This window comes from Schizosaccharomyces octosporus (assembly GCF_000150505.1).
Source record: "Schizosaccharomyces octosporus yFS286 unplaced genomic scaffold supercont6.1, whole genome shotgun sequence".
Lineage (NCBI taxonomy): Eukaryota > Fungi > Ascomycota > Schizosaccharomycetes > Schizosaccharomycetales > Schizosaccharomycetaceae > Schizosaccharomyces > Schizosaccharomyces octosporus.
The window spans coordinates 3,439,617-3,452,445 of record NW_013185619.1 but is presented as its reverse complement, the minus strand read 5'-3'; the positions used below and the strand labels follow the sequence as shown (position 1 = coordinate 3,452,445).

Sequence of the window (12,829 nt, the reverse complement as noted above, 5' to 3'; positions counted from 1 at the left end):
TAGTAATAGAAAAATTTCCGTTTTCAAGAAACGAACTGAATGGTCGATTTCGGTAGAAAATTTTTCATCGTAGAACCGAACCAAACTGATTTCTACGTATACGAATCTAATCTAAATGAATATAAAACACTGAAGATTGAAACTTACGATGAAGGTAAATATTTTTTCTGATGGAAATACGAGATTAATTACACAATCTATTTGTTCTTAGAAGCTTGGTATCCAGCTTTAGGCCGAACATTTTCTAATATCATTCAAGTATGGTGCTTTCAACGATGTAGAATTCTGTACCGAATGTCAGTGTACCATCCAGCAATGGATGCTTTAAGGAAATCAGGTTTCCACAAAGCTACTGAATAGCAATGATGGCTGCTCCCTCCGTCTATCCTGAGCTTTGACTTCTGAAAATATATCGTCGCAGGGACTGTGAATGCAAATAAGTTAATTCTTCCATGAAAAGCACAAACACTGCTTCAGCATGAAAGTATTCCCCAATGGTTTGGGTTAAAATCGTTCATGCGTAGTGTCTAGTCCTGTTGTCATTGATAATGGATTATTCAGCTATAGGAATCGTTAGAGAAAGAGATGATGGCCTTGACCGCAATTGTCGTTGGAGACCGAATCAAGATTACGGATTTTACAACAACTTTCCTTCCTTCTCTATGTAGACATCTCATATTCGTTAACATCTACCATTGTTTGTTGTCTTCTCCATGCATGCTTTTGATTCTCCTACTACGATTGTTTTCCATTGATTTTCATTTGTTCCTCACTCCTATATTGTATAGGTTCCATTCACATTATTAAGCCTGTATCTCGTCTCTTTTTCTCTTTGGACTTGCCCTGCGCAAAACTATTTCATCCAAGTTTATTTAATAGATCATCCTTCTTCGTATGCTATGAAACCATGTTAGCATGTTTTAATTGTATCTCATTCAATAAGAAAAGAAGAAAGATTTTTTAGATTTCATTTCAGCTCTACTCTTAGTAAGGATCTATGAAAAAGATATTTAATTCCTCTTAGCTTCACTATACTTGTTATAGTAATATTCTCTCTTTTGGCTTATATCCATTGTCTTTGTAAGATCAGCTTCATCTTTACAAGGTGTTCCTCTTCTTATGCCCACTGTCTCAACTCTGTGTATACACATCAATTGATCTGTCTCAGCCACATCATCAAATTTGTCTATAACTATCTTTTTCTTTTAATATCTATTCTTTTTATTTGCTTACCTTTATGATGCAAACTTGCGGTTTTTAATTTATCCTATTTTAATTGCTTGTCCGTAAGTTCATACCTAGAAGAAAAGAAAATACGCCTTTGTTTGTTTATTTACTATTTGGGTTGTCGTATTTCAAGAAAGGTTAATTGCATCGTGACAGTTGGAAGGGAATGTACTCCTTTACCGATTTTGATTCTTCATAACACTATTTGTTTGTTAGTTGCTTTCGTTGTGGTAGTCAAATTTTCGCAGATATTGGTTCCTATAAATAGTCCTGAGCTTTTTTCCTGGTATACTGCTGAAATCGCTTGTCTTCTTTTTGCTTACCGCCTTGCGTTTCGTTCAGGTTTGTAATTGTCATTTTTATTGTTTCGCTTCTTGAAGCATCTTGATAATATTTCTTCATATTTTGTTCTGTATGCGCTTTACTTCTGTTCTTTCCACCTCATGCGAAATTCGAAAGCTTCTTCTTACATAGACTCCCCTCATTCTCACCCTTCCTCTACGGCTGTTCCCACTATCCAAGTGAACAGTGATTCCTTGTCAGCTCGTTATGAACCGTTTACACCCTCTCCTCTCTCTCATACCGCTCTCCCTCACGTTCCTCCTCCTCCCTCTAAATCGCATTCCAACCTTTCCGCTGCTCAACCACCGCTCGCTCGTACCTACGATGATCCTCACCACTACGGTCGTCCTTCGGGTACACCGATCCCTCGTACAAAATCCTCCCCCAGTATTCTCTCACAGCATACCTCGCCTTCTCGTTCCCGCCGCAGTAACTTGAAGTTTGAAATTGGGGATAGACCTGATTCTAGAAATTCATCTTCTAATTCTTCTAATGAATCTTCATCCAATGTTCCCCATTCTTCTCAGTTGCAGTCTTCTGATCATTCAAAACATCCTCGGTTTATATGTCCAGAACCCGTCTCGAACTTACGGCAGGGCCAAAACCCTCTTTCTCTTCATGAACCAGAGACTCAGCAGTCTTCTAGCAGCCTCCATGGTCAGTCTTATTCACCCGAATCCTCTCACCCTTCAGATCCTTTACCAGAACCCAGAATTATGCAATCAGACAAAGATCCTCTACCGGATATTCAAAAGCCATCAGCAAAACTATCTAAAAAGCGTTTTAAGCAATTTTGGCGTCAATGCAAACAGCCATCTACTTGGAAGGTGCCTTCCTGTATTCAGTGGATTCCGAGGAATCTAACTCGAAAAGGGATTAAACCAGTAATTCGTTCATCCATTAACACTTGGATAGCTTTCCTTCTCCTCATAGCCAACCATACCAACAAGTCTTTTGGTATGGCTAGTTTCTTCGCCGTTATTACTTCGATGCTGGTACCTGCTATGGAACCAATAGCTCCTATGTTGTGGAAGTGTGCCTTTCAGTTCTTGTTACTATTTACTACTTATGCTTGGACCGTATTAGCATCTAAACTTGCTGCCGTCTCTCGTGGCTCTCCTTCCAAAGAAAAATGTCTGCAAGATGCCATTGCTGATGGATTTCGTTGTAGTAATCCTAGCCAAGGAACCCAAGGGTGCTTAACCGAAGCAATCTTTCAAAGTTATTTTGTCCGGCCCTTACCTTCAATCATTTGGGCTCTTTTCGAATTTGTCGCTTGTGCAGTGCTAATTCGTATCAAAATGAAGTATAAACCTTTAAACTTCCCATGCGTTTTTGGAATCATATGTGCTGCAGTAAGTGCAAACTATGGACCAATGTATCCCTACTTTTATCCTAGGGTTGGTCTATTTTTTATTATACCTAATTGTGTACAAACCGCCATCACTGTTGGCTGTACACTCTTTATACTTCCTGAGACATGCAATTTTTCATATAATTCTATGTTGTGTAGTGTCACAGAGAATACAAGGAAACTCATGCAGAAACAAGTAGAAATGTTATCGCATTCACCTACTTATGAGGGTTGGAAATCTTATGCTTCTACTTTGGAAAAGGATATTGCTGATTTGAAAGGCCTATTAACTAAAATGAAGTCAAATGAGGTCTTCTTGGATACTGAATTTTCTTATGGCCGTTTGAAGGGTCAAGATTTGGTATCATTGCAAAGACTTTTTAGAAAAACGATTCTCCGTGTTTCTGCTTTTTCTTATTTCTGTAAACTTATTGATCATAATATGCAAATTTATGACGATGAAATTATGGAGCAAGCTGAGAAAGCCACCCTGCATTCTAGAGTTGGGACACCCGCGCCTTCTATGCGATCTGCCTCGCCAAATCGGGTTCCATTTGAAGGAGATCAGCTTCGATCTCCCTCTCACTCTCGTACAGCTTCAAATCAGACGGAACAAGAAAGAGGCCGAATTGCATCAACGAGTCAGTTAGCAGTACCCACAGACGATAATATGAGGACAGCCGAATCTGCTGGTCTGAACGATCCCTCGTCAACATCATTAAGTGATGGTAATGCTCTTCAACCCCATAAACGAACTCATTCTTCAATAACTATAGCCGATGACAATCTTCCAAGTCACCGTAGGAATCGCCAAGGTTCGATAGGGTCTAAAAGTCACCGTAGTCGTAGTCGTTTGAGAGGAACAATTGGGAAGATTTACAACCAAACTAAAAAATCATATAAACCAGTAGGAATGTTAGAAGCTCAGCATTACCTGGCTTTGGAAAATCGGCTACCGTATAATCGTCCTCAGTTCCTTGACTCATTGCTCTCCGTCTTAAAGTCATCATCTGCGGATTTGTTTGACCAAACTATATATGCTTTGGATGCGTTAAATGCCTGGCTAAACGAAGCTAATCATGATCGATTTAAGCATCTTTTTTCTAAAAAAAATCAGGAAGAAGCTAGCAAAAGCCGTCTTCAACTTATCAAGTTACACTATGATCATTTATCTGAGGTGCTTTCTGACTTTGAAAAAGAGAAATGCTTTGAAGCTAGAAAGCCTTACGAGCCACTATTCCAAAATAAAGATGCGAAGCCTTTCTATATGCATTCGTTAAGATCGTTATTTGTGGTTTATTACTATGAATCTCATTTGATGCAGGCTGTGCGGAGCGTTTTGCAGATTTTAAGTACAGTCATTGAATTGGAAGAAAAGCGTACGCGTCGGCGTTTGTGGTGGCCCTTGAGGACTCTTAGAGCTAATCTGTACTCTCAGCTATCCGGACATGATGATTTTCATGACGATGTCGAAGATGTTGAAAAGCGCATGGGGGAGTCAAGCACTCAAGCTCGTAATCCAGATGCTGACAGCCCGTCTAATTTGTATCATGTCATAGGATTACATACAATGCGTCTGTTGAAATCTGTGTTTAGACCAATGAACGTATTCGTTTTGAAGGTTGGAGCGTTAGCGGTAATATGTACAATCCCGGCTTTTGTTAGAAGCTCGGCTCGTTGGTACTACTTTAATAGAGGATTATGGGCTGTCATTTTGGCTACAATGAGTTTGCAACGTTATACTGCTGATACCGTTTATGGCTACCTCATGAGAGTTTTCGGTACTTTTTTTGGTACTGTCGTAGGTATGGTCATATGGTATACAGGGAACGGACACGGTTATGGGAATGCATACGGGTTAGCTGTGGTTTTAGCAGTCGCTCTCCCTTTTGTGTTGTTTGTTAGAGTCCATTTGGTAATCCTAACCCCAATGCCGTCGGTTATTTTTTCAGTTACAGTAGCTCTGGTTGTTAGCTATTCATGGAAAGCTCATCATGTTCCTGGTATTGTAACGTTCGGAGTTGGTTGGGATGTTGCATACCGTAGGTTTCTGGTTGTTATGGCTGGGATTACAGCTGCCTTCATTTTTTCATTCTTGCCTAGACCATTTACTGCTAGATATGCCGTTCGAAAAAGCATAGGAAATAGTCTTATTGAACTTGGAGCACTTCATTGTGATATTTCAAATTTCTCGCGAAGAGCTAACCATGAGCATATTGACACAGAAATCCAAAGCAATATCTTAAGTTTAACTCAGACAGTTCAAGGTCTGAAAGACAGACTGTCTATGGTGAGTTATGAGCCATCTGTAGTAGGTAAATGGCCAATGGAGAAATATGAGGCTCTCTGTGAAACAGAACTAACGTTGCTGAATTTATTAAATTCTTTAATGATGACCTTTACCACCCTTGACGGCGATTGGATGTATGCCTTGTTACGAAGAATTGGTTGGTTTGATCACAAGTTTATAGCTGATCAAATGGCTGTTCTTTACATGTCATCAAATGCCCTCCAAACCGGTAATCCTTTACCTCAAATTGTTCCTGCTCCTTTAGTAGATCGCTTTTTCAGTAAAAGTGGCGATGTATTCTTGCCTCCTGTTTTCAGCGATACCCAGTTTCAGGAGCAGAAGGGACTAAGTTATGAAATGTTGAGTAATATGAACTACCTTAATTTTGCTGTCGGTTGTACAATTGCTTATGCAATTGTCAATCAGATTGATCGCATTATGTTTGTTACGAAATCTTTATGTGGTGAAATATACGATATGGATGAATGGCCTTTTCTAATGGAAGACGAGTACGGCTTCTTAAAGAAAGAACCGGATGTCGCCGAAGAGCAACGAACATTACATGATATGATTTGATGCAGGTTGATTTTTCATGTTTCCTGAAAAGATATTATCTTGTAAATTTATCTCTAGGTTAAGTAGTGTCTTTTTTGGATGAACAAAAAATGTTATGAATTTTCTCTCGTTTTTCAAGTTTACACAACATAGTTGCGTAAATTAAATTATTTATGTAAATCGTAAATGGATAAGGATTGACTTTAGTTCAAATTAGTTGCCGTATAAATGTTTTTTAATCCCGGGGAAATTTTTTGAATGTTAGTTATTGATCCCGTGGCGTTAGTCATTTCTGCAACTAAGAAAGTACAATTAGAATAATTCATTTATGTAAAGTCTCAATCTAAAAAACCATATCGTATTTTATGAATGCACATCGTAGAGTACGCGAATTATTTGGATGTTGAAATTCATCCACTACCAACAACATGGCGAGGAGAGGAAAATCGAGAACGAGTAAACCTCAAGCTGTTTTTAACAATAATAAGAGAAGAAAAGCTTCAGAAAACAAATTGTTACAATCCTACGATGAGAAAAATGAGGATTCGTTTTTCGATGATGAATTAGACGAAGAAAACGATACCGGATACCAAGTCGGCGTGAATTCAGACGACGACGAAGAGATTGATAGTGATGAAGCTTTCGATGAAGATGATGAGAAAAAGTTTTCAGATTGGTCTTTCAGTGCCTCTAAAGTAAGTATATTATATTTCTGTTCTGTGAATCTAACAAGCATTTAGGCTAAAAATGTTCCCCAGAGAAAATCAACTCAGCCGGGGACACATAAAAAGAAAGAAAGTATTTCTTTAAATGAAAGTGAAGATCAGAATGAGCAATCGGAAAGCGAAGATGATGAAGGAGCTAGTATTGATGAAAACGAGATGGTCGATTTAGACACAATACTAGATCAGCCGAGTTCTAGTGAAGAAGATAATGATGAAAACCCTTCTAAAGATACGGAGCAGAAGCATCATTTACAGCACAATGAAGGTATCATTGAAAGCGACGATTCTTCAGAGGATGAATCTAATTCTTCTGATGAAGATGAAAATCTTGAAGAGAGCGATGTCAGCAGCTCTGAAGGTGAAGAGTCTAGTGATGATGAAGAAAATGATGAGAAGTTGGATAATTTGAAGAAGTACATTGACAGTTTAAATGATAAGCGAAAGGCTCAAGCATATCCTGAAGATGATGAAGATCAAGAAAAAACTGTTGAAAAGAAACGTGTCAAGCACAATCCTATTGAATTTAACCGTGAATCTGAATTCAATTTGGTTGGAAATGAAGATGGGAAGATTGGACTTTCTGATCTATTAGAGTCCGTTCAAGTTGACAATAGGTTGAAATCGTCCTTGAGACCTTTAATTAGTGAGTCCTCGGCTGTGTCAGCTTCAAAGCTGGATGCCCCCTTGGCAAAGCCCATACAAGATCGTTTGGAGAGACAAGCAGCCTATGAGCAATCGAAAGAAGATCTTGAAAAATGGAAACCTATCGTTTCGGATAATAGAAAGGCAGATCAGTTGGTATTTCCTATGAATGAGAGTGCGCGTCCGGCGCCGAGTAGCGCTGCGTTAGCTTCTAGTTACAATCCGGAAACTAAGATCGAGAAGAAGTTAGACACGGCATTAGTTGATGCAGGGCTTAAAGATGAAGAATCCTTGAAAAAGCAAGAAGAACTTACTTTGAATAAACTTTCGGTTGAAGAAGTAGCCGAAAGGACACGTCGTTTGCGTTTCATGAGAGAACTTATGTTCCGAGAAGAACGGAAAGCCAAGCGTGTTTCCAAGATTAAAAGTAAAGCATACCGGAAACATTTAAAGAAACGAAAAGAAAAAGAAGAATCTCTCTTGCCGAAAACGGAGGAGGATTTGGAAGCTGAGCGTCTTAAAGCTGAGGAGAACCGTGCTAAAGAAAGAATGACTCAGCGTCATAAAAACAACAGTGCTTGGACTCGAAAAATGCTTGAACGTGCAAATCATGGTGAAGGAACTAGGGAAGCAGTCATGGAGCAAATTAGAAAAGGAGACGAATTAACACAAAGAATTAGTGGTCAAACGGACGTCGACGGTGTTGACTATAATTCTGACGATGGTTTAGAAAGTGCGGACGATGTTTCCCGTGCTTTTGATGGCGTAAGAGAGACTCAAGAGCCTGAACTGAAAGGAGTTTTGGGTATGAAATTTATGCGAGATGCTTCTAAAGCGAAAGCTCGGCAAGTGGAAGATGATATGAAAGCTTTTGAAACTGAATTGGCCAATATACCTGATGGTGACGCTTCAGATACAGTGAAAACTGAGAATACCGGTGTTCTGGTAGGAAACAACGAAGGACGTCGATCATTTGCACCTTCTAAGGAAGCATTGAACGAAGTCCGAGCAGAACGGAAGAATCCTTTCTTAACCACTTCTCAAAAAGAACAACTCGATAAAGCTGAAAAAGCTACTAAGAAGGAAAAGAAAAAAAACAATAAGAAAGATAACAAAGAAGTAGAAGATTTTGTGACGGATGATACGAAGAATCCATGGTTACAAACCTCTCGACAACGGAAACCTAACTTGGCAGATGTTAACAAAAATAGCTCAAAAACTGAGAAACTTGCTCACAAGATGAATACTGATAAGGTAAAGTCATTACAAGAATTAGTACATGAACCTGAAATTCAGCCCGACAGAGTATTCAACGAAACTTCTTTTCAGAGCGAGTCAGAGCAGGATTCAGATCAAGAAGTGCCCACATTGAAACCTACAAAAGGCAAGGTTGCTATTCAACAAAGGGAGTTAGTTGCCAGGGCTTTTGCTGGAGACGATGTGGTTGCGGAATTTGAGAAGGATAAAGAGGATTGGATTAATGAGGATGCACCAAAAGAAGAAGACCAAACTTTACCTGGTTGGGGTTCTTGGACAGGCTCCGGAGTTAAAAAGAAGTCAACTAAGCCAAAAGCTGTAAAGAAAATCGCAGGGCTGGACCCCTCCAAGCGAAAAGATGCCAAGTTACAACATGTTATTATTAATGAAAAACGCAACAAAAAAGCAGCTAAACTTACCGCTGATAGTGTTCCATTTCCATTTGAGTCTCGCGAACAATATGAAAGAGCTCTCAACTTACCAATGGGTCCTGAATGGACAACCAGAGCCTCTCATCATAAAGCCGTGGCTCCCAGGACTGTCACAAAACGGGGTAAGGTTATCCAGCCACTTAAAGCGCCAAAATAGGCTCGTTTGGATGCGACTGTATTGTGGGTTTTTATCGTTCTTCTTGGGCTTCTCTGTTTTGACAATTTATCGTATAGAGAGTTGTGATAGATGTATTATAACAATTTAGATTAGGGTAAAATGGGTTTTAGGAAACATAATAAAGAGTTTGGTAAGCATAACGCATCGAAGGATTCTATGAACTTTACATGAAAAAGCGAAATAAAAAAGTAAGCTAGTTAGACAAACGATTATTCTAATGACATTTAGTTCTTAAATTACTAACATGGCGGATATCCGTTTCACAACAACCACCGACAACAACATTGCCGTCATTTAATTTAGAGTATTCAAAAGATGAGTCAGCCCATTCCTCGGGAGAGGGAGCAGGCTTCACTTCAGAGGTGAGAGATGTGGTATAAGGATTAGGAAAACCACGGCCGTCAGGGTAGAGCATCACAGTTTTGTCAGCATGGCCTTTAAAAAGATCCGAGAGGGTGCTAGTGATGGTGGGAAGTAAACTAATGTGACAGCAATTGACACCAACACCCCAGATATATTCAGAATTTGTGTCTAGAAGAGCAGTAAGAATTTGTTTCACACGATCAAGACTTTTCAAATCGGGACAAGTGCTAGTAATCCAGCATCGCTTGTTCCAACCCTTGAAGTCAGTCAAAAGCTTGTGCAAGGCAAGAGCCTCAGTGATGTGTGGAAGACTTTCAAACGCCAAATAGTCAATTTGCTTAAAGGCTTCTGGGTTAGAAGACTGAAACTGCTCAAGGCGCTTTTTGTGAAAGTTGTAGAGCATATCGAAATCGCCAGGTTTATCGTAAACCATGCGGTATTCCATGGCTCCTGGAATGGTTGCGGCATGGCTACCCAGAGTAAGAGCAACGTATTTTTTAGGAAGCTTAACTTCCTCTCTGGCTTGCAGGGCAAGGGCCATACTGCGGGAGTAAACTTCCAAGAGAGGGACCTTTTCAACTTGCTCGTCATAAATTGATTCATCAAGCTGGTAGGTAAAAGTGCTGATAATGTCACATACTTGAAGATAATCTTTATGGTGTTGTAAGACTTCCTTTGGAAATTGCACAAGCGCTTCTGAAGTCCAAAGTCTTGATGTCTCTAGTTTTTCAACTGGGATCTTTGATAGAATGGAAGTAGAACCTGCGTCTAAAACAAGCATTTTTTATTTTAACAAATCGAAATCGAACCAAAAGAAGAAAGTAGAGTTAGTAACCTTTCAAAATGAATTTTTGTAAAGATATTATTATAAGTAAATAAAGAATTACCGTCGTACATTCTTTAAACTGTTTTAGAAGAGAAAATGAAGTTTATTTCTCGTAGCGTTATTTTACCGTTTTCCGATATTGTGTTCCATTTCGCTATATATGTCAAGAATTCGAATCTTGTTGAAGCCATATTTGTGGGCTATTGCGTCTGTAGCAACTGGCCGCAAATTACCTTCCATGGAAACTCGCTTTTTACCACAAACCTACGAATCTATACAATTCGAAGATTTAACCGGATACAAACGTACGAAAGAAACGATTTAAAACGTAAAATACGTAAGAGTGAAAAAATACTGAAGGGTTCTCAAACAGATACGAAATAGAATTTGGAAGACTCATAGAGAAGGAGAAAGTGGAATTTTTTGGCACTAAATGCAAGCAAGTAACTAAATAACGTAAAAAGGGATTTTTAAAAAAAAGAAAGATTGAAAATTCATACTAGGAAACTAACGGATTGAGACACAATGGGACAAGGGAGTAGTAAACATAGTGATCATCGGTTGGATTCCTACCCTTCGTTTAGTCGATCAGATACGCAAGGTTCAATCCGATCCTTTAAATCTTTAAAGACAGCTTTACGGAAAGATAAAGACAAAGATTCTACTTATGATCGAAGAACGTCTACGGATACCACCAACAGCCGCCATAAATTTCCTGAAACACCGCCCAGCCTTCCTCCACCGCCATCACCGGGCATTTTGGCTACCTCTGGTTCAGGTTCCAATTTGTACCGACAAAATCAAGAAGAATTGGCAGCTGCTGGTATGAGCACTAGCCAATCGCCCACTTCTACTACAGGTGGTGTCTCGTCAAGTAATATTAGCTCAGGAGGAATGACAAGTAATCGGTCGCTTTCACCACCGCCACCTTCATCGCTTGCTTCTCCTGGGTCCTACGACTCGAATCATGAAACGATAGCGGATTCTGCAACTTCTCCTGGTTATCTCCAGTATGATCCACAGGGTCCAGTTGTAATCCCGAATTCTGCTTTATCTTCGATGAATCCGGATGATCCCGATGCATTGGTGAGTCTAAATGTTGACGAAATGATTCAACGGCTTATTCATGCTGGGTATTCTCGGAAAAGCAGCAAAAGCGTTTGCTTGAAAAACGCTGAAATTGTTAGTATTTGCATGGCTGTGAGGGAGATTTTTCTTTCACAACCCACCTTTTTAGAACTCATGCCACCTGTTAAAATCGTCGGTGATGTCCATGGACAGTACTCGGACTTAATTCGACTATTTGAAATGTGTGGATTTCCTCCGAGCTCGAACTATTTATTTCTTGGTGACTACGTTGATCGTGGTAAACAGAGCCTGGAAACAATTCTGCTTTTATTTTTATACAAGATTCGATATCCCGAAAACTTTTTTCTACTTCGTGGAAATCATGAATGTGCTAATATTACTCGTGTTTATGGCTTTTACGATGAATGTAAACGACGTTGCAATATTAAGATTTGGAAGACCTTTATCAATACCTTTAATTGCCTACCTATTGCTTCTGTAGTTGCCGGCAAAATCTTTTGTGTACATGGAGGATTGTCTCCTGCTCTAAGTTCTATGGATGATATAAAAGAGATAACTCGGCCCACGGATGTTCCTGATTATGGTTTATTGAATGATTTGCTGTGGTCTGATCCTGCAGACATGGAAAATGACTGGGAAGATAATGAACGAGGTGTTTCGTTTGTATTTAACAAAAATATAATTCGGCAATTTTTGGCAAGACACGATTTTGATTTGATTTGTCGTGCGCATATGGTAGTTGAAGATGGTTATGAATTTTTTAATGAGAGGACATTATGTACGGTTTTTTCTGCCCCCAATTATTGTGGAGAATTTGATAATTGGGGTGCTGTCATGAGTGTTAATTCTGAGCTTCTTTGCTCTTTCGAACTTATCAAACCATTGGATCAAGCTGCCATTCGGCGAGAACTAAAGAAGAGCAAACACAGCGGGTATGTAAATTTAACGATAACTTTTGTAAGTGTAGTAAGAATTATGATACTAACTTTTTCACAGTATGGCTGTTTACCAATCACCTCCTGCTGAGCAGGTTACACAAAGTGTTTGAGTTGTTTCTTGTCATGCATTATTTTGTAAGTTCGATCCGTGGATGAGTTACGTGATTACCTTCTAAGGAGTCTACGATTATGCTTCTTGGGACGGTTCTTTTTCCCGAGGATTCTTTGTTGTTCTTGTCTCTTTTTTTTTATTTTTAATGGAAATTTAATTGCAACTTTGGTAATAGGAATGGTGATTGCGGCAGTTCCATCGAGGCACTTTTTCTTTGCATTCATTCAATGGTTCACTGATAGATCTTGAAAAACAAATTTATTCCTAAAAGCCGTTTATTTCTCGTTGACTAGCTATCTTTTTGATTTCTCTTTTTAAAAAGTTTATTGTAAGAAAAGCAATGGTTGACTTCTTGATTGCTATGAAATGTTCCCTAAAGTTTGGGTACAGACGATGAGATTAAATGAATTCTTTATATTTCAAAACACCACACAAGCCGTAAAGCCAAAGAAACCAAAAATAAACAACATAACCTACATAGATATGTAATAAAAATATTT

The 12,829-nt window shown here is 39.0% G+C and overlaps 4 protein-coding genes across 4 annotated transcripts; 3 read left to right on the top strand and 1 right to left on the bottom strand.

The window, feature by feature from the left end:
• The first annotated feature begins 1,096 nt into the window (after nucleotides 1–1,096).
• On the top strand, nucleotides 1,097–5,913 carry SOCG_02363 (uncharacterized protein). The gene has a single exon (XM_013160856.1). It carries the CDS (start codon nucleotides 1,671–1,673, stop codon nucleotides 5,787–5,789), a length of 4,119 nt encoding a protein of 1,372 aa, XP_013016310.1. The 5' UTR covers nucleotides 1,097–1,670; the 3' UTR covers nucleotides 5,790–5,913.
• Nucleotides 5,914–6,093: 180 nt separating this feature from the next.
• Nucleotides 6,094–10,173, top strand: SOCG_02362 (U3 snoRNP protein Utp14). The gene is made up of 3 exons (XM_013160855.1): nucleotides 6,094–6,463; nucleotides 6,509–9,189; nucleotides 9,230–10,173. Exons 1-2 carry the CDS (start codon nucleotides 6,197–6,199, stop codon nucleotides 8,978–8,980), a joined length of 2,739 nt encoding a protein of 912 aa, XP_013016309.1. The 5' UTR covers nucleotides 6,094–6,196; the 3' UTR covers nucleotides 8,981–9,189; nucleotides 9,230–10,173.
• Nucleotides 9,027–10,278, bottom strand: SOCG_02361 (homocysteine methyltransferase). Its single transcript, XM_013160854.1, has one exon. It carries the CDS (start codon nucleotides 10,143–10,145, stop codon nucleotides 9,216–9,218), a length of 930 nt encoding a protein of 309 aa, XP_013016308.1. The 5' UTR covers nucleotides 10,146–10,278; the 3' UTR covers nucleotides 9,027–9,215.
• Nucleotides 10,279–10,412: 134 nt separating this feature from the next.
• Nucleotides 10,413–12,808, top strand: SOCG_02360 (serine/threonine protein phosphatase Pzh1). The gene is made up of 2 exons (XM_013160853.1): nucleotides 10,413–12,211; nucleotides 12,276–12,808. Exons 1-2 carry the CDS (start codon nucleotides 10,716–10,718, stop codon nucleotides 12,325–12,327), a joined length of 1,548 nt encoding a protein of 515 aa, XP_013016307.1. The 5' UTR covers nucleotides 10,413–10,715; the 3' UTR covers nucleotides 12,328–12,808.
• Nucleotides 12,809–12,829: the final 21 nt, after the last annotated feature.

What these genes read in the sequence shown, in the direction of transcription:
- SOCG_02363 (XM_013160856.1), top strand. Translation starts at nt 1,671, where the DNA reads ATGCGAAATTCGAAAGCTTCTTCTTACATAGACTCCCCTCATTCTCAC.
- SOCG_02362 (XM_013160855.1), top strand. Translation starts at nt 6,197, where the DNA reads ATGGCGAGGAGAGGAAAATCGAGAACGAGTAAACCTCAAGCTGTTTTT. An exon ending in GGTCTTTCAGTGCCTCTAAA is followed by an intron (nt 6,464 to 6,508) that starts GTAAGTATATTA and finishes ACAAGCATTTAG; the next exon opens with GCTAAAAATGTTCCCCAGAG.
- SOCG_02361 (XM_013160854.1), bottom strand. Translation starts at nt 10,145, where the DNA reads ATGCTTGTTTTAGACGCAGGTTCTACTTCCATTCTATCAAAGATCCCA.
- SOCG_02360 (XM_013160853.1), top strand. Translation starts at nt 10,716, where the DNA reads ATGGGACAAGGGAGTAGTAAACATAGTGATCATCGGTTGGATTCCTAC. An exon ending in AAGAAGAGCAAACACAGCGG is followed by an intron (nt 12,212 to 12,275) that starts GTATGTAAATTT and finishes ACTTTTTCACAG; the next exon opens with TATGGCTGTTTACCAATCAC.